Below are 27,110 nucleotides of genomic sequence, written 5' to 3'. Positions count from 1 at the left end.
ACAGAAAAAGAACTTTTCTATTTGCAACCTGGAATTACTGAATAGCATGACTTAGCATTCCATCAAGTCATCCTTAGTTTGTTTTTATAATGCTTCGTAATTCTGTGGTAAGCATAGAAAGGCAACAGTAGTTAACATCCTACCACAAATTCTTCATGCTCAATACCTAGACAGGCTCCTTTAGTCTACTGCCTTGTTTGTCTATGTTTTTGCGTATATCAATACAATTAACACATTTTTCTATAAAAAGAGAACATGGAAAACAATACTCTTCATGACAAAAATAACTGATGTTGCATTTAAAACTTTTAACAGAAATGTAATCAACTATACACAGTATCATATGAGAAAGAGTAAAATACAACCATTTTGCATTGCTGAACTAATTTTCTCTTACTTGGTCTCTGGGTTTTTTTCCCCTTAAATTTCCTTTACATATAAACATAAAATTACAGTAAAATTAAACCCTAGATCTGTCAAAGAAACAAGAATCCCATAACACTATTTTAAAACCAGCTGTCCTAAAACCAATGTCCCAAAGAACAGATGGCAAAAGGCACACCCAATGTGTCTCATATTGTTCAGCTAAATCAGGCCATTTGTTAGCAAAGAATTCGTGTGTAATGCTATCCTACTGTTTTTTCATTGTTACTCAAGATTTTCTGGGGAAAAAAAAAAACAAAAAACAACTCCATACTATTAGATGAAATAGATCTTGTATGTTTCTCAGAGGCTCTTACCAGGGAGTGGAGTGAGTTTTCATAGCTTGGGGATGAAGGAGCTTGACCTCCAGGTCTGGGCCACTGACTGGTACCTGTTGAAACAAAACCCCAAAGCACCCACACACCTTGGTTAACTCAGTGATCTTGATAATATTCTGAAGAAAAGGGCAAAGACATACTATCACTAAGTGTGTACAAATTTATGTGAAAATTTTTGTTCAGTCTTCAGCATGGTATTGGCTACTGATAAGCCCAACACATTAAAATTTTTTCATTATTAAAATAATGGAGGGAGTTGAGGGAAAAAACTATAACACGTTACTACTTTTATATTTACACGTTCTTCACACTTTGTCCACATGCACATGAATCTTGAGAAAATGAACTTAAAATATACATAATTTAAATTCTGCCCTTTCATCATATTTTACAGTCTTTATGATAATGCAATTAACGACTTACATTAATATTCACCTGATTCTCTACATCATAATTTGCTTAACCACCATTACCTCACTGCTGGACACTTTGGTTGCTTTCATTTGACTATTATGAATAGTAATTACATATCACTATATTATGAATATTTCTTTGAGCCCCCTTTTTTTGGGGGAGGGAGCAAGAATATTGCAGTGGGTTGCCATTCCCTGGAGGGTCCCTTAAGTATAATACTGTTTTACCATTAGACCGGTTCCGTAGAAAACAAGGGAAATGGGCAGAAGTAGCATATGTGTTTGGAGAAGGAAACGGCAACCCACTCTAGTACTCTTGCCTGGAAAATCCCAAGGACGGAGGAGCCTGGAAGGTTGCAGTCCATGGGGTCGCTGAGGGTTGGACATGACTGAGCAACGTCACTTTCACTTTTCATTTTCACGCATTGGAGGAGGAAATGGCAACACACTCCAGTGTTCTTGCATGGAGAATCCCAGGGACAGAGGAGCCTGGTGGGCTGCTGTCTATGGGGTCACACAGAGTCGGACATAACTGAAGTGACTTAGCAGTATATTATGAATGATAAAAAAAATACTGTGTTTTCCTTTTGGGGAACACATCTAAGGATAAATAGTATTTCTAAGTTAAAAGGTACGAACATATTTATGATCCTTAATTCGTAATGCCAAAACTATTTTCTAAAGGGTTATATTAACTTGTGCCTTTGAAAGTGAAAGTAAAGTCGCTCAGTTGTGTCCGACTCTTTGTGACCCCATAGACTGTAGCCTACTAAGCTCCTCTGTCCAGGGGTTTTCCAGGCAAGAGTACTGGAGTAGGTTGCCATTTCCTTCTTCAGGGGATCTTCCCAACCCAGGGTTCAAACCTGGGTCTCCCACATTGTAGACAGACGCTTTACTGCCTGAGCCACCAGGGAAGTCCTTGTGCCTTTAGTAATGCACTGCTGCTGCTGCTGCTAAGTCACTTCAGTCGTGTCCGACTCTGTGTGACCCTGTAGACAGAAGCCCACCAGGCTCCCCCGTCCCTGGGATTCTCCAGGCAAGAACACTGGAGTGTGTTGCCATTTCCTTCTCCAATGTGTGAAAGTGAAAAGTGAAAGTGAAGTCGCTCAGTCGTGTCCGACCCTTAGTGACCCCATGGACTGCAGCCTACCAGGCTCCTCCACCTGTGGGATCTTCTAGGCAATAGTACTAGAGTGGCTTGCCATTGCCTTCCTCGTTAGTAATGCACAAATGCACCAATTTCAAAAGACTGCAAATACATTTAGGTTTATTTGCTAAAAATTTTCCCAACATTATTAACACCAAAACATATTATTTAAGTTGGAAAATATTATCATGAAAATTTTGTTAAACATTTACTCTTCAACTTTAGAAATCAGCAATAGTATTAAAAAAGGATACAAAAAGAAAGGGTACAAGTTCACAACAGAAAGAATAAAAAGGAAAAAAAACACAAGAAGAAAAAAGACTAATTTATGTACTGGGGAGAATGCAGTGTTTTAAAATAGATTTAAAAAGAAAAAGACAAAATAACTGATCAAAAATCTTTATTATTTCATAACTGCATTTGAAAATAAGTTATTTATAGAAAATAATGAAGACCATTCAATTAAATACATAGTATGGTTCTTAACCAAAGCTTCAGTGACAAACTGAATTATATTAGAAATCTAAAGTTAGAAAAGTTGAATGTTTACTTGTCTCATTTATTGCTAAATGAAATTTTAAACTATGTTCCACCACAGCTTGTTGTTTTAGGTTAATTTGCCAGTTAGGACACTAAAAACTTAAGGTAAATTAGAACTATTATAGTTCACTTTAGCTGAACAACCTAGTATTTATATTCCTATTAATAATTTATATTTTGTTAAGTTGAAAAGTTGGATACATAATATTCCTAATAACTTGATTATATTTCATAATTATATGGCTATTACTGTGATTATACAAAAATTTTTAAATACTGAAATTATAAGAAAAATATATGCTATATATACTTCATCGACTAACAATTTTATTTACTTGGAAACAAATTACAAATTATTCTGTCCATTAAAAGTGACCTGCTAGACATACAAATATAATCATAATTTAACTACACAAATTATGGACAATCTAAAATTGCTCATTGAAACAGAAGCATGTGGGCTAATTTGACACTTAGCAAGTAGAATTTAGCAATCAGAAAAATCCAGTAACTGACTATATGAAGAATTTATATAAAAAGAACCAGGAACTTTCTTGGTGGTCCAGTGGTTAAGAATCCACCTTTTCAGGCTGGGATGCAGGTTCAATCCCTGGTCAGGGAACTAAGACCCCACATGCTGTGGGGCAACTAAGGCCCGACTGCCACAAGTAGAGAAGTCAGTGCACCACAACTATTAAGCTCGTGTGCTTTAGAGTCTGTGCTCCACAGCAAGAGAAGCCTGAGTGAGTATTGCAACTAGAGAAAGTCCTCTTGCAGGATCAAGGAGCCAGCAGAGCCAAAGAAAAAAATTTTCTAATAAAATAACACTTTACCATTGATTTCAGTATATCAGCTCAGTTCAGTTCAGTCACTCAGTCATGTCCAACTCTTTGTGACCCCATGGACTGCAGCACGCCAGGCCTCCCTGTCCATTACCAACTCCCAGAACTTGCTCAAACTCATGTCCATTGAGTTGGTGATGCTTTCCAAAACTAATGTAGGATTGTGAATTTTTATGTGGATAAGAGGTTAATCATAATCTGTTTTTAAAAAGAAATGAAATTATTTTTAAAAGAGTTTCTCTTAATGTTTACTATATAAATATATATATATATCTTTAAAGAAGGGACTGCAAGACCTTTTTTTTTTTAAAAAAAAAGATTTATCTGTTTATTTTTGACTGCACTGGGTCTCTGTTGCTGTGAGTAGGCTTTCTCTAGTTATGGTGAGCAGGAGGTACTCTTCAATGTGGTGCACAGCATGTGGGATCTTCCCAGACCAGGGATCAAAACAGCGGATTCTTAACCACTAGACCACCAAGGAAGCCCTATGATATTTTATTTTCAATCATTTTGCTCCATTTTGCCCAACATCCTTGGGTGATCAGCCTGTGATAGGATATTTAATCTGTGTGGATCATTAATGCAAGTTTTATATTTAAATACTCAGAACTGTTACCACACATTTGCTTTGCAAAACAGGCAATTTTTGTGGTTTTTTGGTAGCTTAGTATTGAGGAATGAGACATGTGCACAGAGTTACTCAGGTAAGAAATCACCTATATTCACTATTTTTTGATAGTGACATGAAGTATCTATACTATGGTCTACTTCAAAATGTAATTTATTAAACTGGTAAAACATACACATACTCAAACCTTTTTTTAAAAAATTATTATAGATTAGGCTGCCCCACTTGAGACAAATTTGATTAAAGTAGAATACTAACATGGTTAAATCTTTATATCTGTTTGAATTTTATACAAATGCCACGCTGTAGTTCATGAACTGAGCTCTTTAAAACTCAGTCATTTCAAAAATTCATGCTATTGTTCACAAAGGGGATGGCTGGATAGTTAATATAGACTGCGTTAGTTCAACAAAGGCCATCCTATGTCTGGTAAAGCTCAAAAAAGGGGATGGAAGTTTAATGGATACTGACAATCAGTGGACCAGCATTCTGGTTGATCTGTACTAACAATTAATTTAGAGTCGAGGTTTGATGCATGATACAGGATGCTTGGGGCTGGTGCACTGGGATGAACCAGAGAGATGGTATGGGGAGGGAGGTGGGAGGGGGGTTCAAGATGGGGAACACATGTACACCTGGGGCGGATTCACGTCAATGTATGGCAAAACCAATACAATACTGTAAAGTAATTAGCCTCCAATTAAAATAAATAAATTAAAAAAAAAAAAGAATACTAACCATAAAATAGGTACTCAGTTTTTTTTTAGTTTTTGTTTTTAATCTGCCTTTACAGGGCCAATGAGGTAAAAGAAATGAATACACAGGCTTTATGAGCCTAAAAGATCTTTCTGACAATGAAATATTATTATTATTTCTTCCTGATGAAGAAATCAATCATGTAACCAATGATGAAAAAAGACACACAGACTTTTGTAATTCTGGCCTACTGATGGTTTATTAGTTACGGATAAGAACTGTGGGGCTGTGAAAGGAATTCATGTTCTAGACAGAGACCACAATGCTACAGAATACTTTTGACACTAGACAGATCTGGATCATTGTCTTTTTAAAAAGCTACTGGATGAATAAAATATACAGATCCATTTAGAATCATTTTGATATCATTATCTTTAGTTTATAATCACCAGCTGTAGCACTGTTACACAAATAATGGAAAAACAAAGGTGCAAAGGGCAAAAACCTAAGGGGAAAGTTTCCCAGAGAATAGGTTATTTCCTCCCTTCCTTCCCTGTCCCGTGATACCTGGCTGTATACATATATAGAGGTTTTAGGCTTATACATTCTTCTATTAGATAAGGGCAAGCTTTCAACTGCTTATATAGTTAACAGATTTTTTAATTGTCCTGGGCTTTGCCCTGAGCTTTATATTAGTGACCACCCCCAAAAGTTAGCTGTTATCCAAGAAGGATTATAATAAATTTATTACTTAGCATTGAAATTTACTATTTTCAGAAAACAAGTTAGTTGACAAGGAGAAGCGAACTGAATTATTTGGCTAGAAAATCCGGAAAGGCTTTCTGTGATCACTAAATCTAAAATTCACCTAGTATTTCTGATCTGTTTTTGCTCTGACTGGGATTTAGTAATACACCACCCTAATAAAATTGGTTAATAAATTTAGAGAATAGATAACATCATTCTGTGTGGCTGAGAGAAATTCTTAGGACTATTTACTATGCATTTTCTTATTTTGTTAGTTGTTTCTCTTTGTAATCTCACCCTAAACTCAAACTTTCATGATACACTCCAACCTTAGAAAAGGTCAAATAATCCTCAGTGTAGCACTGAATGCTCTGCTTTGTGCAATCTGGCCCCAGCCAACCTTCCCATTCGAGGGGAAGCTCTTCATATATGAAGAGCTCATGATCAGTCATCTCAAAGACTCTGAATGAACAGGTTATACACTTTCCACATCTTGACCTCTGTCATACTCTTCTTTTAAACTCAGTAAGTTCTTTCTCCTTTATACTCTCTTCATGAAATGCATCTGGAGAACTGTAGTTTAGAGTGAATTCTGATGGTTCTATTTTCATGTGTTTATCTCGTATTTTCTCAACTAAATTGAAAACTTGCTGAAGTCAGGTTAACTGCTTTAACAACAGGCACACTGACAGATGACAAAAATAAATATCTCATTGATGAAATGAGTCCAAACTGAGGAATCTTCCCTATCTCCCCGACATCCTCTTTGCTTTTATTGCAGATGTTCCAAAGACTGCTACTGAGTGCTGCAGTTATTAGACTTTTATTCACTGATAATCCAGAATTAGGTAAAGAACGGTTCTGTCTGCTTTCCAAGTTTCTTTAGTAAACACATTCTCTTAATTGAAATACTCGTGTCTTTTCTCAAATGTCAACTGTATTAGACACAGCCATACTTCTCTTCTACCTTGCTGCTAGAGCCCAGATTTTGTTCAGAAGGTGGTGGGGTGTCTATCCTTTCCTACTGTGAACCTGCAAAGAGTAATTCTATTCTTAGCTCTTGGGATAAATCCTAACAACTAAGACCAATATGGTGGTCTCATTTCTGTTAAGTAACTGTTAGGGCCAGTACTGATCAATGAATCATGAGGGAAAACCTATTGAAGAGGTTTCTGGGAAAAGATTCTGAAAAGACATATAATAGATGGTCCTTTTTTTTATAGGAGACATGGTTATGCTTACATGTGGTACCTTTAACTGCTGTCTTGCCACCAGCTTGAGAAAGAATTTCAAAGAAATAGAGCAGGAGTCCAGACAGGTTCAGGAACTTGCCCTGCTACGGGCTTTATACAAGATATCCCAAATCTCCTTACTATGTAATCCACTCCAGTCAAGAGTTTGTCTTTCTTTCAGCCTGCAGTATCTTAACTACAATATTATAATCATCTTAGATGTTTTTTCCTCATAAGCATTTTCTATTATTTTCTATTATTACTACTACTGAAAAGTTCCCAAGGAACATGAGCAGGATTTAAACAAGAATGACGAATGCTTTAGAAACCGCCTATGTTGTAACTATTCTCACATGGTCGGTGTTGAGTTGGACTGATGTTCAAGCGTAAGAAACACGGCAAGTGTAGAGAGCACACGGGGTGGGATGTTTTACTCTCAACAATGGGTCACTGCCACACAAAGTACAAAATAATTTGCACATGTTATACAGGAGCTTCGGTTTGCTCTATCTTTCCTTCAACTGTGAAAACTTTATTACACAGTGCTTTCCCTTTTTCCTTCTCCCTTTCCATGTCTGCTCTGTCAATCCGGGATATATGTGTGGGGATATGCATGTGTATGTGGTTATAAGAAGAAAACACTAGATACTGGAGATGAGGGAGAGAGAGGCACCTGTATAAAATCAGTCTTTGATTTGCCAAACAGGAATATATAAAACTATTTTTCTTTGAGTATGACAACTGAGTTGAAAAAGAAATCTATTATTACCTTCACTACATAAGCCAACAGTTCACAGATTTTCATTTATCAGCTGAATTAAAGGCAGAAAGAGGATACCATGCATTAAACATCAAATACAAATGAAGGAGGAAATATGAGATTTTACTTTGGACCATTATTTTTTGAAAAATGTCTAAGTCTCTGGTTCCTCATTTTTCTGATAGTCCTTCACAGATGCTGAGCATCTCTGCTGCCTGACTTCCCAACCAATGTTCATGAAAACCAAAGGACAATTCTATAACTATCTTACTGGGCAGAGGAGAAGAGGCAGTGGGAACAAACAGTAAGGGTCAGCATAGCTACCTGAGACGAAAAAGTGGAGTGGGCTGTGGCAAAAATGACACTGATAACTTCAGTAAAACTGCCAAGATGGTGAATATGGTTAAAGTTACATCATTGTTCCTGTAACTTCATCCCTCTTTTAAACAACAACTCTAAGTCAAAGGGTCTTTCATAGTCCTGTCTATACGGGGAACAGCTGTTCTACTTTTACTAGACAGCTGAAGCCATGGTGTCTGAGAAAGTGGCAGAACCACTAATAGCTGAAAGCAGCTGCCAGCAGTTCATCATTTCCACACTGGAATGCTTCTTAGCAGAGTCACAAGGCTAAATCACAGAGCACAGGTGATAGCCAGAGCCCTGATATATCAGTGCCCTGAATTTCAGAAATCTTGAACAATGCAAAAAGGCTTGACAGCAACAACAATGCCACATGACCTGAACTAGTGACCTGATCAGGAATACAGAATTGTTTCTGAGGTCAACTGTTGGAGGAAAATGGCAATTTTTACCCAGTTGTCTAATGTCTTTTCCTTAGAGTGAATACATTTCTTCTTCAGCATGGGTTTTCTCCAAACAATGCTCAGGAAAATATATTCCAAGTTTTATAGCTTAACAAATGCAAGCATTTCCCTGTAATTTTATTTCTAATGAATTGAAAAATTCCTATTTACATGAATAACAACTGTATCTCAACAAATATATACTGTAGGATAAAGCTGCTGTTAAAAAAAAAAGGAAAACACAACACAAGACTGAACATTTATTTAACTCAACTAACAATATTCACCTATATTCACAACAAGTTGTTTTCTTCAGCAAAAAAAATCAAACCCTCCAATATTCCCAAGAATTTATGTATGTATATATATTTATATGAAATAATAACTCAGTGGACTTAAAAATAAGAAAGAAGTCATATGTACTTCTAAATAGATTATTTTATTTTCTATGCTAGCTTATCAAATTTTTAAATTTATCTCCTCTATATTTTACTTTCATCTCAATTGCCTAGCCTTATTTTTTATCCTTTTGCAATAATTTAATTATTGCAAATTATTTTAAGAACCAAAGGAGATACAAACAAATAATTCAAAAAGCAAATATTTCAACATTTTCCAAAATGAACTCAGGAGAAGGCTCTGTTTACATGCTTTCTCAAAACAAATGATTTTTTTGTGTGTGTCTTTATTGTATTTTATTGAAAAATAAACTTCAAATATGTTCAAGTAGCCCCCATATATGTTATCAAGTAGTTAGATAAAACAAAAGCCTACCTGTGAGAGGTGAGGGTGATCCAACTGGTGTTGATGGATTTGATGGAAAACTACTGCTGGTATGGTCAGGAGAATAAATCTAACCAGAAAACAAAGACAAACACATCAATCTGTGACAAAAGCAAAAATATAAATCCACTGGCATGGAGACATTTTTGTAGTCTAAGCTGCCACCCTTAAGACTCATGAGTGAGAAATTGTTTAATGAATTTTAGTACTACTCCATTACATAAAAACTATAGAAGTCTCAGTTTTAAAACTAGGATTAAAGAGTATCATAAATATTCTAATACAAGAGGAATAAACAGATCACAGCTACTTCTAATTATCCTAGTTGAAATAATTTAAATTTCTAATTGCTAGAACAAAAAAGAAGTGACTATAAATATAAAAAACAAGTTTGATAAACAATCTTTCTAGAATATACTATCTAAATAAATTTTATCTATTAGAAATAATCTTTGTTGTTGCTCTTTGGTCAGTTAAATAGAACCTGACTCTTTCATGAACCTACGGATAGTAGCCCTCGGGGCTCCTTTGTCCATTGGATTCTCGAGGCAAGAACACTGGACTGGGCTGCCCTTTCCTCTCCCGGGGAACTTCCCCACCCAGGGATCAAACCTGCGTCTCCTGTGCTGACAGGCGGATTCTTTACTACTGAGCCACCAGGGAAGCTCCAAAAATAGTCTTAGGAAACTGTTATTTTTTGAAGAGAATAGTCCTTAAAAATAGTTTTGAAGGCCAAAGAAAATGATTTTTAAAAAGTTACTCCTTATTTCTTTTAAAAAGTTCTGTCTGATTAACATTTTTGCTAAATTTAGCTCCTAATGATGTGTATTGTTTAAAAAAAAAATTAAACTTGCTTTTAAAGCATATTTTGTCACCTTTGATGAAAGTGAAAAAAATGCTGGAAGTTCTTCAAAAAATGTTCCCCAAGTAATTTATAGACTTTACCACCTAAGAGTTTAACATATAGGGATGCATACATTTTTATATTTTGGCTAAAGGTTTTATTGCAATACTTTTATTTCACATTGCTGAAAAAAAATAGTAACAGAAATTCATTCAAACTACATAATTAGCCATAAACATTTAAAATGCCTCCCTAATCCACACACCAACAATTCCCAGGAGCCCTTCTCAAGGACAGTCCCATTACTATAATAGGAAACATAAATCATCTTCATATCTCAGCACGTAGGGCAGATAAATCAACTTCTTTGGAGAATCTGTGGTCAAATATTTTAAAAACGAAAACTACTTGTAGGTGCAAAGTCATCCAATAGCAATAATCCTGCTCTGAATAAGCTGAGAGCTCTAATAAATTTAAAGATGCCCAAATTACAGCATATAAGAGGTCTCAGCACTGGTTTTAAAGACAGTGTAATATGTTGAAAAAGCCAGATACTGTGAAAGGCTCATGTAAAACAAAATTCCACAGGTCATAATCATCGAACACTAATAGCTTTCACTTATTATTTTTAAAGATAGCACTAATTGTTAAGCACTGATTATAAATGAATATTTCTATACCAATTTGCTTGATGTTATTAAATTGTAATTGGAAATCTCTTTACACATCAACTCTTTCTGAAGAGCTAGATCAAGAAGTCATATATACAGGTTGGAAAGTAGTTTTATTTTTTGGCCACACCATGCAGCTTACAGGATCTCAGTTCTCTGACCAGGGGTTGAATCCAAGCCCCCAGCAGTGGAAGTGCCGAGTTCTAACAACTGGACTGCTGGGGAATTCTCAGGTTGCAAAGTCATTTTAGAAAAACACAGTTATCAAGAAGACGTCAAAAGACTTTGTAGGAAGACTTAGTAATAAGGAAGTGGTATGCTATAAGATCAGTGTTGTTGGTTTTAAGCTGTCAAAGTGGTCACCTTTTAAAAGTTGTTACTTTTCACACATGTGAAGATTAACTAAAAGGTTATACTTTGGTTCCTAATACATACAGTGATTTATTTCAACCATAAGTAAATTAGGTGAGGTTACCAAACTCTAACAAAAACATCTCAACATATCCCTTTATTTTTGTAAATCATTATTTCCCGTGTTTAAGATGCATATAATTATAATTTTCATGAACAACTGATGCTGAAATATGTCTTGACTATAATATTGGTAAGGGAGGTAAGGATTGATAGCACTGATGGTAGGTGGCTGAGGAGTGAGAGAAGTTCCAGTTCCATGCAAAACTCTGACTATCATAAACTAGACCTACTTGCTGACTTTCAATTTCCTTGTCTGTATGAATTAATTGCATGAAAGCACTGGAGAAATAGCATTCCCTGTGTCATACCTCCCTGCTTTGTTTTCTTCACACTGCTTACATTAATCCCTAATTGTCTAAACTTGTTGTCTTGTTTATCATCTGTCTCTTTTACTCTTTTCCCTAATAAAATGTATGTTCCAGAGAGTACGGACTTCTCTATCTTATTCAGACAAATGTGAATTACACAGCCTTCTGCACTAGCTTCTAATTCTACAATGGTGCTGGTAAACAAACACTTGCTGAAAGAATGAATGGTATCTTCCGCTTAAGAAGTTGCCATTTGAGTACCTCTTTTAAACCCTTGGATGTATTTACCTAGGGTCCTTCTTTCTTTTACTCTTGCAGTTCACTTAATGTATGTTTTCTGAGCACTCCAGGCTCAGTTTCCTTTTCTATTTACCTGTGTTTTATCTCTTGGTAATACCGTTCTTTATAAAGCATCAACTATGACATCTCTGTACACGATTCCAAAGTGAACACCTCTATCCTAGCTGCTGTACATCTCCATCTGGGCATATCTTTCTTTCATCTCAAGCTCAGTCCAAATGCAAACTTCGCATCACTGCCACACGCTTCCCCAGCTTTCCTTCTCTATTCTTCTGTTTTCTCTATCTCAGTACCAGCATTCTCACGGTCACCAAAACCACTCTCACTACCCTCTCCTCTCTCCTGCCCCTCTACGCGTCACACCACAGACATCAATGCCCACAACTCTCTATAATGTTTCTGGGATAGGCATAAACACTCTCATCACCGTAACACTACTTTAAACTTTTACTAGAACTTGTAGCTCTAGTAAAAGAAGTGGCTGAACTATTTAAGTCTTTATATTTTCAGTTACTCCCCTCTCTTTCCAACCCATACAGAATTCACTGAGCTACTGTCCTCAACCAGTTTTGAACAAATCCCATACAGCAATTCCTGTTGCCAACTACATAAAACAGAATGACATTTGTAGTATTCCATAATCTGGTTACAAAAAACCTTTCTACCTTATAATTTACATAAAGCACTATATACACAAAGTATTTTTTTCATTTTTGAACACAGTTTGTCCTTTCAAAAGGCCTGTTTCTTAACTTTTCCCTGATGGATTCTAAAACACATCAAGGCCCAACTTAACTATAATGTTCACATTTACCTCCCTTATATTCTTAGAGTAACTTGTTGTTATTGTTTTAGTCACTAAATCATACACGACTTTTTGGAGATCCCATGGACTGCAGCCCACTAGGCTCCTCTGTCCATTGGATTTCCCAGGTCAGAATACTGCAGTGAATTGCCATTTCCTTCTCCAGGGGATCTTCCTGACCCAGGGATCGAACTGGCATCTCCAGCACTGCAGGTAGATTCTTCACCACTGAGCTACCAGAGAAGCAATCCGTTACCTCTCTTTGGTCTTTTGCTTCACAGTACGCTTTGTATTACCATTTTTGCATCTCTCTCCTCAACTACAAAGTCTTTGAAGGCAGGGACCTTATACTGTTCAACACTGAATCCATCACTGTCTGTCACTATCTTGCACAAGTAGGTGTTCAACATTTAAAAAAAACAACAAAAAACCGAAAAATTGAGTGATTAAATTGCACTTGAAATTTGCTACAATACTTTTTGATAAAAAGCAGGATTCAGTAAACAGTAGTATTTATTTCAGCATTTATTAGTGGGTGGGGTTCAGTAACAGGAATACCTAAGAGAAGAAACAAGTACTATTACAAAGATGAATTCACTTACATATCAGTTTTATGGTATAAGCTTTGAGAACAACAATACAGTAAGGTACCAATATTTTGGAGAACTAGTGTTGATGTACTAAGCTGTCTATACCACATCATTAGGCAGGTATGGGCTTCTGAGGGTATAAACAGACTATTAACCCTTATTTTCCCTGATAACTCTGCCATTACAGCTAAATAATCCCTAAGCATGTGAAGAACTGGTTTCTTCAAAGAAGGAAGTTTATATTTTAGAGCCATTTATCACCATCTTGCAATGACTAAACAAAATGATATTACATATAAAATGGGTGTGAGCTTTTAAAAAAATCACTGTGCAAACAGGAGAAGCAGGATCAAAAACATTACCAACATATAATTTCTGGTATTTTTATCAAAAACACCATCTCCATTTGTGTAATAAAAGCCATTTTCTCCACTCACTCATCACACTCCCTGGTTCTGCTGCTGCTGCTGCTGCTAAGTCACTTCAGTCGTGTCCGACTCTGTGTGACCCCATAGACGGAAGCCCACCAGGCTCCCCCGTCCCTGGGATTCTCCAGGCAAGAACACTATTACAGTGATGACAGACAATTATTATTAATACTTTTCCTGAACTGACTGACCGATAGCCTGGAAAATTACAGGACTTTTTCTTGTCCCTTTTACTTTCATAAAAGGAATGTGTACGTGGAAAGGGGAGCAACAATATTAAAACAGCAGAATAACACAGTCTCATAGATCAGAGATGATTTCATTAAACTTCACCTCTGTATATTTATTCTATTACCAAATCACATACAGACTATATAGATTCCATAGAAACTGTTGTGCTGCTTTAAGAAATTCTAAACATAGACTTTACTTGATGAAGAGCATTCTAAATCAGGAATACATTACTTTTTGTACTTTCTGACCTTGAAGAACTCCTACATAGATGTTTCAAAGGAAAAAAAAAAAGAAGAAAAAAGTCAGTTCACTTAAAAAACGGGGATGGGAGTGATTTAGAATCTGGAGTATAAACACAAATAAGAACTCATTCTGCATGCAGTCCATGGTCCTCATACTGTTAAATGACCAATGATGAATAACTCCCAATACCTTCTGCCAGGCTTAAACGGTAATATGCCTCATTTTACTGCAACAAATGAGGCTCCTCCTCCTATCAGTCATGGTCTATTCCAATCAGCAGGGTGCCAATAAGCCAGAGGCTAATGAAAAGGGCCCCAGACAAAAAAGAAACAATGGAGTGCTCCCAAGCCCAACCCTGGAACTGTGAGCCCAATTTTTTAAACACTACAGCGCACATTTCAGTTAATCTTTATTATGCTAATGTTATTGAGTCTAAGGAACAAAGAAACTTATTTCATGAATAACTTTTAAACGTCAACTTCCCTGAATTTTCTTTTCTTTTGTTAGAGACTACTGACCATTTAACTATCCAGACTAAAATACACCCCCCCCCACACACACACACTCTATCTCGTTTCTCTCTCTCTCTTTCCTTTGCTCTGAGGTAGAAATCAAAACATAAATTATCACAGAGAAGTCTGATATAATCAACAAAGTTAAACAGGCCTCTTGTTTGATCTCCTCTAAATTAAAGACCAAGTGTTTTGATATGGTATTAGGCACTGAAATAAACCAGATGTTTCTTCCTCTATATAACTCTCCATGGGCACAATCTTAAAGGGTTATTGTCTGGCAGACGTTCAGGGAAACACTGAAATGGCACGAATATCCAGATTTTCCTTCCCTTCTATCTACCCTAGTTTATTATCTAAACTAATGCATAATCCATAGGGCTTTGGGAACTTTGTGTAAATACTTTCATGTACAATTCTCTTTCTAGCTATCCTGAGATTAAGACCACAATTATCCAGGCTTAAACCTAAAATAAAGGAACCTTTGCAAATGTATTATCTGGCCTTCCATGTTTAATCACACAGTATTCTGTGTGCTCTTTAATACCTAAACTGAAGAACAAAGGTTGTACCCTCTGATGTTTCACACATGAAAGACCATCTAAGACATATATCAGACATTCAGGGAGCTAGAAATAACTACTAATGACAATAGTATAGCATTTCTCCATCTAAACCTGTATGCTGTATTTAAAACATCACATTCTAAAGAACTTAAAATTTCAAATACTCATCGTCACCATTTCCAAAGATCTGTAATACCTAACATCAAAAATTCTGATATGAATGTCAGACTTTCAACCGTAATTCTCATAAAATTCCTTCTCCTCATCTCTTCTAATCCTTCCTATCCCCAATGTAATGTTTTTGTTTTTCAGGATATTTTGACAGCACTAAAGCAAATATGAGTTTGCAGTTTGAAGTTAGGGAAAGAATATGTTAGTGGGAGGTGTCTGGAGTGGAGCAGGGCAGGAGATGGATTGAAGGAAAGGATTTGAAGTGTGCAGACTATGGCATGCAGTGATGGAGCAGATGGAATGCATCACCATCAGCTATGACAGAAATGATTTATGGAATGACCTGGCTGCTCCTGCCTAGTAACAACACAGGATGACAGAGCTGAGTTTCCATGACAACCAAAGCCCACCCACTAACTAGATTAAACATTCTTCCCTAGCTTCCACTTACACTGGATTTAGATTTTCTCTGCCAAATGCCAACTGGTTCAGCTAGTATATTGGTTATAATATGGGAGAATAGTCAAGGACTTCAAGGGTAACCAAAAAGAAGCTTGAAGGACCACTGAGAACATCACAAATTCCTGCCTGCCTATCTGCCAAGGACCCTTTAAAGAAGTTTTCCTTGAATAAAGTGAACAAAAGAATTTTGAGAAAAATGTTCCTGAAATGTAGGTTGTAATTTTTTTAAAGTTTTTTTTAAAAAGTTGCTTAATATTAAAAGTTCAGATGTTATTTGTCTTTCTACATGTGAAATATTTGCTACTGAATTCTTACAAATCAGAGAAAGAAATTAGCAAGTAAATAAAATACCTGAGAGGCACTCATTTAACATTACAGAATAATTTTCTTTCAAAGTAGGTAGTTTTCACCACGTGGGATAAGTTCAGAAAAAGTGAGACAACTCCCTTTAACCTTCATCAACACCTTATAAAATAACAGTCACTGTAGCATTGGTCTTTCTGGAAGTACAGATTAAGTGAAGCTAGTCAGAGCAGATCTAATCTAATACTAGGCCTTACCCTTCCTAGCTCGGTGATCCCTAGAGCAAGTTATTTAATCTTTCTGAGCCAAAGTTACTTAACCTTTTAAACTTTAGTTCCTCATCTGTAACATGGGAATAGTAATGCCAACCTCACAGGGCTTTCTTGAGGATTAAATGAAATGAAGCATGTAAAAGCTTAGTATAGTGCCGAGCACCTAGTAAACATACAAATTACAGATGATATTTCTATGGGTTGTTATTATCATCATTTTTGTCATAGGATGCAAGACTGAATTCAATGAACGTTTACTGAGCTCTATTTTGTGTGGGTCACCACTATGTGGGAGATGAATGTGACCTGGCTTCATTTCTCAAGAAAAACTTGTAGTGCTGTGGACAGAGAATATTTACATAAAACCATACACAAAGAGGTTTATCTACCTAAATGTTCAACAGCTGCTTCCTACTATCCATACATTAGGTTCCCTATGAACAGCAGCAAATATGTTTGACAGTTAACTGCATTTCATAATAGAACATAAGTAAGACAACTCTTGAGAAACCTGAGAGCCGTATCACTCAGGAGGAAAAAAGAAAGAAAACGCCTAAGGAGAAACTTTAGAAAATACAAAGCAGAAGTGCCTCTTAAAAAATTAGATTTGGAATCTTTATGGATTACTAGTAAACATTCTCCCAAAAGAACAGATTTCAGTTTAATGTTTTAAGGATCAGACATTAAAACCAATCACTGACTTTATTAAAGCAAATCACTGCTTTGTCAATAACATTGTGGTTGTGATGTAAACTAGTCGCTGAAGAAAATATTATGGGGTTCCTTTAAATCGGTTTTACTCATTTTAGCATGGGCTCCTCAGTGAATCTGTTTTTTTGCTTTCAGGAAAGACTCTCATCTCCTGTGCCTTGAATGAATCAGCAGAAGATGATTATATTTTCCTTTTAAAAAATATTAGGAAAAAATCCTTATAAAAGCACTTCCTTCTCTGGATCAGAAGAATAACTGAGCTATGTTTCTTGGCTCCACTTGGCTTATTTTAACGCACAACGTATATGTTTAAAACTAATAAACAGATTTAACAATTAATCTCAGTAATCTGTCCTTTAGGCTTTAAAATGACTTTTAAAAATTTTCCCTACATCTGTTCCATTTAGACAAAAACAGATATTTAAATTGAAATTAGAAGGACAGTTCTTGTGGAAATCAGGTGGGAGGTGTTCTCATGAGTTATTATAAGGGCAGTACAAATCAATACAAACTGAGAATAGCTCTAAATGAGTAATGAAATGGTCCTGTTATAACTATACCTTTTAACTATGACACACACTGCCCACAAAATCAAATCACTGCAATTCAGCAGTGTAAAAATCATTCAGCAAAATACTTAAAATCAATACTCACAGATGCCAAAGCTTTTCCAAGTGCATCACCTGTCTGTGAGCTTCCAGCAGCATTTCCTCTGGTTCCTGAATATTTCAAATAGGAAAACAAATCAAGAAGTTTAGCAAGTGAGCAGGCATGCTTTTTAGCACTCTGCTATTTTTTCAATGGTGTTCTCCATTGTTACTGCACATCTGTCACAATAAATCAGCAAACAGTAATCTAAAGGAAAGATGGATTCCTTACCAGTTTCTGCAGTAACGAAAATCAGAAACTTTCTTTTCTTCCTCTCTTTCACTCTTACACTCAATACTAAAAAATATGTTGAGTCAAAAGGTACCAATTTCCAGTTATAAATAAGTACTGCGGATGTAATACACAATATAATGACTATAACTAACACCATTGTATGTTATATAGGAAAGTTGTTGAGGGTAAATCCTGAGTTTTCATCACAAAGAAAAAATTTTTTTCTATTGCTTTTATTTTATATCTATATAAGATGATGAATGCTCACTAAACTTATTATGATAATCATTTCAAGATGTCTATAAGTCAAATCATTACGCTGTACACCTTAAACTTATACAGTGTTATATGTCAATGATATATCTTGATAAAGTTGGGAAAAAACATGAAAAGAACAAGTGTGTGTATATATATATATATATGTGTGTGTGTGTGTATATACATATACATTAAAAAAAAAATTGGATTCACTAAAAATGCCCAAGTTCAGTTTTAGGGAGTTTTGCCAACCCAAAAGAGCTCACCTAGAATGCTATCTGATCCATTGATGGGAGGAGTGTGTGAGGCAGCAACATAAGGTGAACTGCTGGTACTGGCGCGGTGGAAGCTGGACATTGGTGGAAGACTTGTGTTTATGTCTGTTGGTGAAACTGAGTGTGGAGGATAACTCTAAAGAAAGAGGAAAAGAGATATGATCTATTAAACACATTTTCTCAACAATAAGCACATATAACTGGGCAACTACTATAATAGCTTATAAAGAACATCATAAATTAGCAGCTGAAGACACCTACTATTGTCATTTACTTTTTCCAAAAGGCATGAAGTAAGCCTAGAAGTATTTCAACATTCAGAAGTTTTGGCAGAATCAAATCCTACACTTGTAATCCAAAAAGAAACACAAGTAAGGACAAAGTGTTGCTGCACCCTAGTCATGTGTTACGGCCTACCAAGCGGTCATGTGAATGAAGGCTGCCATAACTACTGGATTGAGACATGTGGGAAGTGGAGGTCCCCAGAATTCCACCAAAACCAGGCTGGCTCATCCCATTTGATGAACTCCAAAGGTCAGAAGAATTGTGGGTCCCATCTAAGACAAAAAAGAGAAATATAGAACTTTCCTTAGCCAAAATGTTTTATTTTGATGATACAAAAAAAATTCAAAGGGTACTTTCTAGATATGTCTTTCCTCCTCTTTTCAATCCAGTCTTCCATATAGTTTTCTTCCCTCTAAACTGTACAGTTACTATTTTAAATGAAGGAATAAAGCTTTATAGTTGGGGAGTGGGGGGAAGAAATCCAAACTGTAGTAGGCAGGCAGGTCATTATAAAAATCCTCATAAGATCTGAATTCATATCAGGGAGGATAATACAAATCCAAAATTTGGGGAGAGGCTGGATTAAACTTTTGCTTAAATGGTATATCCATAAATATACAAAAAAGTTCTTAATCTTTAACAAGCAATGTATATTTTATCAAACATTCTCAAACCAGAAGAAAGAAGTTTCTCTTATAGAAAACCTAAGTAACTGACAATGACTCTATTATAGTCAGCCTTCAAATGAAGTGTACTGGCAATGACTTCGCTCACCAACATAAAGTCAAGGAACCATTTATGTAGAAATTTATTGCTCTCTATAGTCTAAAATCACAGAAGATCAAATAAAAATGATTTGCTAGACATGAACTAAAAGAAGTACAACACTTTTTCTCTCTTAAAAGTCTTAATTCTGTTCTATGATATTCACCTTTTTATTTGCAATGATAATTCTAGGAGTGTTATGAATCTGTCATTTAAACAAGAAACTAAAATTGTTAATAGCTTTTATACATTTAAAAATCCTAAAATGAGAACGAGCAGCTCTACTCACTTTTTTCAACTGAAGTCCTTTTTAAATTCAATTAATACTAGATGAACACGCCAATGCTTTGCTGAATAATTCAACTACACAGCACTCAACAGTAATTAGCAATAGAAAACTTTAAAATTAAATTTTAACTTGCTTCAGCCAAACATATCTAAATAAAAATGTCTGAACTTATATATAGATATTTTCTTTCTTCACAACTTAAAAATATTATCTAATATATAATAGGTAACTGTTGTAGTATTTGACAACTAGTTGGTAGTACTTACCTTGCATAAAGAAAGTGCTAGCAAACATACTGGTTGGTGGCTTGGGAGATGGATAACTAGGAGATTCACGGTTGAAGTCATCCGAATTTGGGGATGGTGCATATACCTTAAAATTAAACAGGAAATTTAATTAAAATGTAAATTACTCTCACACCACTTATGTAAAATGAGTGCTACACTTACTGAAGGGCCTAAAAAGGCCTATCTAATATCTAAAAAGGCCTACAACAAATCCAAAGAAACTGCTTAAATCCTCATAAATAATGTCTAACTTGGATACCATCTACATGCTTGTTTTTAGCTGGTTACTAGAGGGGAAAAAAACATTCTAAATATCCCTGGAATGAATCTTTGTGTAACAATTATACCAAGTGACTGAATAAAGTCTCAAATGTTGACTCTGCTCACAAAACATAAATTCATATAGGCTCATGATTCAAAACCTAGTGGAAACAAAAGTCTTTTGAATATAGCATGAAATAAAATTTGGGTTCATAAAATTCATTCTTTCCACTGTTAAAAGATTATCAAAATCAAAATGAGCTGGATTAAATGTTATTACTCTTTGCTGTTATTAAAAGTTAAATGTGAAAAGCACAACGTAATTGTTCAGAAACTTCCTGAACTTAGTAGGGTTGGCTAAAGTCTGAGCAGTTTTAATTCTTTAATTTCTAGTAAATTTTCAACTCTGGCACAGCTTTCCTAAAAATCTCATTTAATCTGTCAGAGCAGTATTAATTTCCTTTGGTAAACCTCTGCTTCAGATAAGCAAAGTATAAACATTTTGAATTGGCAAATGGCCAACATTGTCATTTCTCTGAAAAACTAAATGGGCAGCCAAATAACTATAATGATCAAAACATGATCAAACCGTTCTTATGATGACTACTGAAACCCAGAAGAATAAATATGTAACACTTAAGGTGATGATGATCTGTAAAAGTGAACCAGGAATCCAGAATGGAAAGGAGTCCTATTTTGAGCAGTGGATGAAACATTCTTTTGTTTAGTCTGATAAGGGTACATCTATTTAATTTTTACCCCCAAATAAAAATTCAAAGTGTTCACTTAATGTGGAAAAAGCAATTAGCTCAGTAAAATTACAGGAGCATGTGTGAAAAAAGCATACACATTTATTTCATTTATATTCATTTATTCTTTCTGTGAGACATTAACTAACTGCAAAGATTTCTGGCAAATTATCTAACCGTCTGAAACTCCATTTCCTCATTTGTAAGACAGTGCTAACAGTACCTGCATTGAGGGTTGGGTTGATGGGAAGATCAGATAAGATGGCACACACAAAATGTTTAGTGAATCCCTAGCAGTCCAGTGGTTAGGACTCTGAATACTCACTACTGAAGGCCCAGGATTGATCTCTGGTCAGGGAACTAAAATCCCACAAGCCACACAGTATGGCCAAAAAACAAACAAGCAAACAAAAAACCCTGCCTGGATTCCTCAAAACAGCTGAGGGACTCACAAAGCTCCAAAATGTTTAGCAGGTAGGCACTCGCTAAGTATTAGCTAATAATATCATCTTTCTAATTCTTAGAGGCGTAGTTATACTGCTACATATTGTCCCTGTTCAGTACTAAACTACTATTTCTTACAGTTTTTGCCCAATATCATCCTTACATGTACAGTGTAAGTGTAGAGAGAATCCTTACATTCACTCTAAATAAAAGGTTGAAAAGTTCATTTTTAGTCTTCTTGCTAGCCATGTTATTACTAGCGCAGGTGTGTCTTTTTAATGAACTGGTATTTAGGTTAGTTTCCTTCTTCTTATATCCCAGAGGGAAAAACACACATCTGTGGTACCTGAGAAGTTGGGGATAAGATATATTCCTAAGAATTAGTCATAAAGGATTCTAGATAGGAGATTATACATTACACATATTAAACATTTTTCTATGCTTAATGTGCTACTACATAAAGAGCTATTATGTAAAGACAGAGTCAGGAAGAAAGAATTGGGTATATACAAATGTATTTGCAATGTATGAGGTACGCTGACAGGCAAGTTATCAGGAAAGGAATTTTGTACTTTTTTCTTTTAATCCAGTTTCAGCATCTAAATTTAGCTTTAGCTAGATGTCCTCTGTCCCCTTTATATATAGATTTTCCCAAACTATGCTGAAACCACAAATAACAAACAGAGTATATTCACAGATGTAGAAAGAAAATACAAATGAGAGTAAAATTTAGAAGACAGAGTTAGAACATGCTTTTTCATAAAGGCTTATCTACCATGTATACCATCACTGACCTGAAAGTATAAAATATAAAACTCTAATTCTATCTAGGCTATAGGTTAAAACAGTATGTAAATCTCACAATGATAACTATGAAAAACTTCAGTTTTGATGTGTCATTTCACAAAAAAATCTATTCAGTTTGTCAGTTTAAATTTATATATAATCTCTCAATATATATTTATCTTTATTCTTATTCACTGTATTCTATAAAGGTAAACTTATACACTTCAAAAAATTTTGAATGTATGCAATTATAACAGCAAAGACAGGGATAAACCTGACTTTACTCATTTACAAATCGCTGTAAATAAAGGAGAATATGCTGATGAGATAATGGTTATTGACAACTATCATGGAAAGCATGAAAACCAAGATAAACCACACAAAGCAGAAGAGGCTTGCCTACTCATACACAAAACTTTTGAAGCTGTATTGGGAAAACAGGGCTCATTTTGGAGTCAAAATTTTTTTTAATGTTGTTATTGTTCGGTTGCTAAGTTTTTAATGTTAGTCTTTATAGACTTCCAAAAAATAAATGGGCTTTTAAAGAATAGATCTTATAAGTGAAAATGGTAAAGACTCTAAAATTACTATGTTTATCATTTATTTACTAACATAAATTCAAAGTTTTTATCATAATAAAGATGTTTTTAAAATCATGGTTCTAAGATGAGGCCCATCTAACAGCATTTCTAACACAGGCCAAAAAACTTTACTTTTGGTATCCTAACTGTGGCTTGCAGAAACATAGATGCAATGTTATGAAGCAGCAGTTGTGCCAGTTTCGATTTTTCAGATCAAAGAGTTCTTGCGGCAAAGCACAACTGATGTGGTCTTAAAGACTTTATTAACTCCAGATGTAGGGAAATAGTCAGCCAATTCCACAAAAAGAGCAAGTCTCTTTCAGTTACAATCAGTACTGGCCGCAAATGAAAACCAGACTGCTTATGTCATCTGATCACCTGCACATAGATGCCAGTTTTTTTCTAGTTAATGATCTAATCATACATTTAAATCTTAAGTATGATTTTGTATCACAACAAACAATCTTAAAATTAAGAAAAAGAAATATGTGTGCTTAAGCTGATTAAAAATATACCAGGAGTCACACTATTTTAAAGAGAAATAGGAAAAGTATAAATAAGTAATTTTAGGTATTCTATTGAAATGTGGTCATTGGAAATTTTCTTTAAAAACCTAGTCTCCATTTCAGAATGTCAGGCTCAAAGGTGCTATCATGGGAATGTCCTTCTTTCTCAGGTACATACATATTTTCTCCTATAGGAATGGCAATGAGAGAAATTTTTGAGTCTTGAGTGAATAGAACCATAACATTTATCCAGAATTAAATGAATGTAACTGAAAATCTAACAAGATACCTCCCTTTCATTGTTAAGACTGGTTGAAAAGAATAAATTCACGGTAATATCTTTCCTGTCCTCATTCCATCAACCCAAATTTACTTTTTAAGAGTGACAGAGTACTTCAAGCATGAATATTTACATTACCCTATACAATGATTACACAGTTATCCTTGGAATGTCTTAGCTCAAACAACCATTTGGAGTCAAGTTAGCAAAAACATTCCTTTTCTCCTATTTGGATGATTCAATTTAGTCATATGGATCATCCCAATTCAGGGCAGTCCACTTTCTGTTTAGCTTTAGAGGCTGGAGTTGTGTCCTGTGTTCTTACTTCAGAGCATTCTTCTTGTAATTAATATTAGAAACATCTCTGCAAGGCAGAAAGGCATCATTTTCTTATAGTTACACAGAAAAGATGCAAAAGAGTAGAAGTTTTTGCTAAAAAGATAGTTTTTCTTTTTATCTCGTCAAATCCAGTGATGAGTTAAAAGATGATGCCATTTCCTATGCTTGTAAAAATAGATCCAAAACCTATGTGGTAGCTGGTGTCTTTTAATGTTTTAAGTGATGAGGAGACGAACTGGGAATTTTCTTTAGAATGTGAGAATAGCTAGCTATATATGTTAATGAAGATACCCTTCCACAGAAAATGAGAGGAAAGCTTTAGACAAGCACTGTTCAGTAAGTTTCAGTGATGATGGAAATGTTCCATATTTGAAAAGATGGTAATGTATCTATGTCTGTACAATACAGTAGCTACTCGTTACATCTGAATATTGAACACTTGGAGATGTGGATAGCACAACTGAGGAACTGAATTTTAAATTTTAATTTAAATAGTCATTGTGGCTACTGGTTACTACTGAACAATACAGGATGAAATCACTTTTCCTTACCCAGCAGTTTAAAATTACATATACTATTTTCAAAGAAATATTCTAGAAGCCTCATAAACTCCAAAGCCTATGAAAATCCAAACTCTCAAACATTTTGGGAAAACCTTTATCTAATTTGGAAAGAAGACAGAGAAGCTTATCAATATTTCTGAACATGCTCTAACACAGAAATTATTACCAATATTTCATGTTTTTAAGATTCTATTAGCACTTTTGTCAAGATGGTTTTACTAGCAGTTCTCTTTAAGTTCCAATATGTTAAATACCATTAAACACTTTAATGTGAAGATTAAACCTCCAATGTTTGAAAAGTTTATGCTAATAGCAGAAATCATCTCCAGTAAAATCTTTATCAACTTTCCAAAACAGCAAAGCAAAACAAAATTATTTGGCTAACTTACCCTATCATCATAATTTTAAAATAAAAATGTGATATTACATTCAGGAAAACTACACTTAATTTATCTTACATTTTAACAACTATATTTTGTATTAAGCAATAAAAATTTTACAAGATCTAGCTGAGTATCTAAAATCTGAAAACAAACAAAAAAACCAAAACAGTCTAGGTCACTGGAAAAAAAGAAAACCTCAACCCAACTCAAATTCTAGCTTTAAAAACTGTAATTAAACCACTGGGCCATCAATTAAAAAAACTGGGCACATTTAAGGGTCAACACTCAAAAACTAAGAAAAACTAGGTAAATATTGTAAGAAGTTTTTAGTTACTGTTGATCAACCTATGAAGTCCCATACCCAGTAATATACCTGAAGTTTCCTTCTACTTCTGTATTTTGAGGGATTTGAATTTAGTAAAAAGAGGTTGTTTTAAAACAAGTAAAATTTTTGCTTTAATAACTGGACTCAATTATACGAGTGGTAGAAGTTAAGAAAGAAATTTTAAAAAAACAATTTACTATTGATTTTTCTGATCATTTTGGATCCATTGTTTTCTATGCATACCGACCTTATGTATAAACTCAGACAAAGAGCATATCTTTTAACATAAATTTTAAAATCTTAAAAGTTCGTGAAATTCAGCTCTTCCCACTTTCTTGGTTCTTTCTTTAATCAAAATCAAAACAAGTATGACCTCAGTGAAAAAGACATTAAGTATATGAAACAGGAATTTAAGAATTTCCTAAAATCTAAGAATATTTAAACAAACGACAAATTTGATAAATATTTCAATCTTTTCAGTATCTTAATATTACATAAAAGTATCAAATTTTGCCATAAAGTCCAATCTACTACTTAAGTTTTTATGGTAGTAATTCCAAACCTAAGGTGTGGGGGATATGTATATATAGTTCTAGTACTAAATACTGTTAAGAACTGAAACCAAAAAGCATCATAAAGTAAAATAAAGTAGAAGGACTAACTCAGGGGCACATAAGCTATCTATGGAAGATTCTATTCATATAATTAGTTAGCCTAATAAAACAACATGAAATTTCTGTAAAAAGCATACACGTTTATATTTTCAAAGTATCATCAATAAAAGGATCAGTATCTTTCCAATAATCAAATTCTTCCCAAGAATTTCCATAGAATGTTTAGGGTTGAAATAATGTAAAATTTCCTTTCTAACAATAAGAAAAAAAATTCTAGCTTTCAGTACAAAGTAGCTTAAAATCAATTACTACTTCCACTGTCTAAAAAGTATATTGAGTAACAGTGGTTTTCAAATGTGAGAATTTCTTCTTAGGTAAGTCAAACACATTTTAATTAATCTTAAATTAACATCACTAGGTTTGTCTCCTCAGTTCTTTATTGTAACTAGTATCACTTTTACAATAGGTACAATGTTTTTTCCCTAAGAGATAAACCATGAAATTTTTAAGGGACTGAGTTTGAAATTCACATGCTAGGATGATACACTGAACACATCACTGAGTGTCACTTCTTAGCTATCTACATTTTAAAAATATTTAGACCTAACAATAAAGCACCTGATCCCTTTCTTTAACATGTTCCTGAGCTAGTGGAAAAGGACATACATTTCTTTAAAACATTAACAAACCTGACCAGTGACAACATACTCTCCTGGCAGGGGATTTAGTTTTAACTTCCTGTTATTTGTGCTCACTTGAATAAAAAAAAAAAGACCTTCTTGGATTCATACCTAGAATACAGACTCAGATAATCTTGGTAAAGGAAAAAAAAAAAAATCAAAGCAGATGGAAGCTAAACTTGTCATTTAATGTCTCTAAGCATTGTAACTTTAGAGAATTCTTAAATGACTTCATGTTTTCCTCATCATACAAATGTAGATTTAACTCTACTGGGTCCACAGACAGCCTGGAAATTTGAATTAATTTAATTA

General features: G+C 34.7%; 1 protein-coding gene across 10 annotated transcripts in view; it reads right to left on the bottom strand.

The window, feature by feature from the left end:
* The window catches only part of TCF12 (transcription factor 12), a 397,887-nt gene that overhangs the window by 28,965 nt on the left and 341,812 nt on the right, over positions 1–27,110 (bottom strand). For all 10 annotated transcript variants that reach the window (XM_055437091.2, XM_055437093.2, XM_055437090.2 and 7 more), the window contains 6 exons: positions 20,267–20,372; positions 19,079–19,218; positions 18,653–18,797; positions 17,901–17,965; positions 9,344–9,422; positions 741–814 (listed from right to left, as the gene is read on the bottom strand). In XM_055437091.2, coding sequence (XP_055293066.1) covers positions 741–814; positions 9,344–9,422; positions 17,901–17,965; positions 18,653–18,797; positions 19,079–19,218; positions 20,267–20,372 — 609 coding nt within the window. The remainder of the gene's footprint in view (positions 1–740; positions 815–9,343; positions 9,423–17,900; positions 17,966–18,652; positions 18,798–19,078; positions 19,219–20,266; positions 20,373–27,110) is intronic.

Source organism: Moschus berezovskii, chromosome 9, assembly GCF_049115385.1.
Source record: "Moschus berezovskii isolate FMDL1 chromosome 9, NW_MosBer_1.0, whole genome shotgun sequence".
Lineage (NCBI taxonomy): Eukaryota > Metazoa > Chordata > Mammalia > Artiodactyla > Moschidae > Moschus > Moschus berezovskii.
Note: the sequence above shows the minus strand (reverse complement) of the source record. Positions and strands in the feature narration are given on the sequence as shown.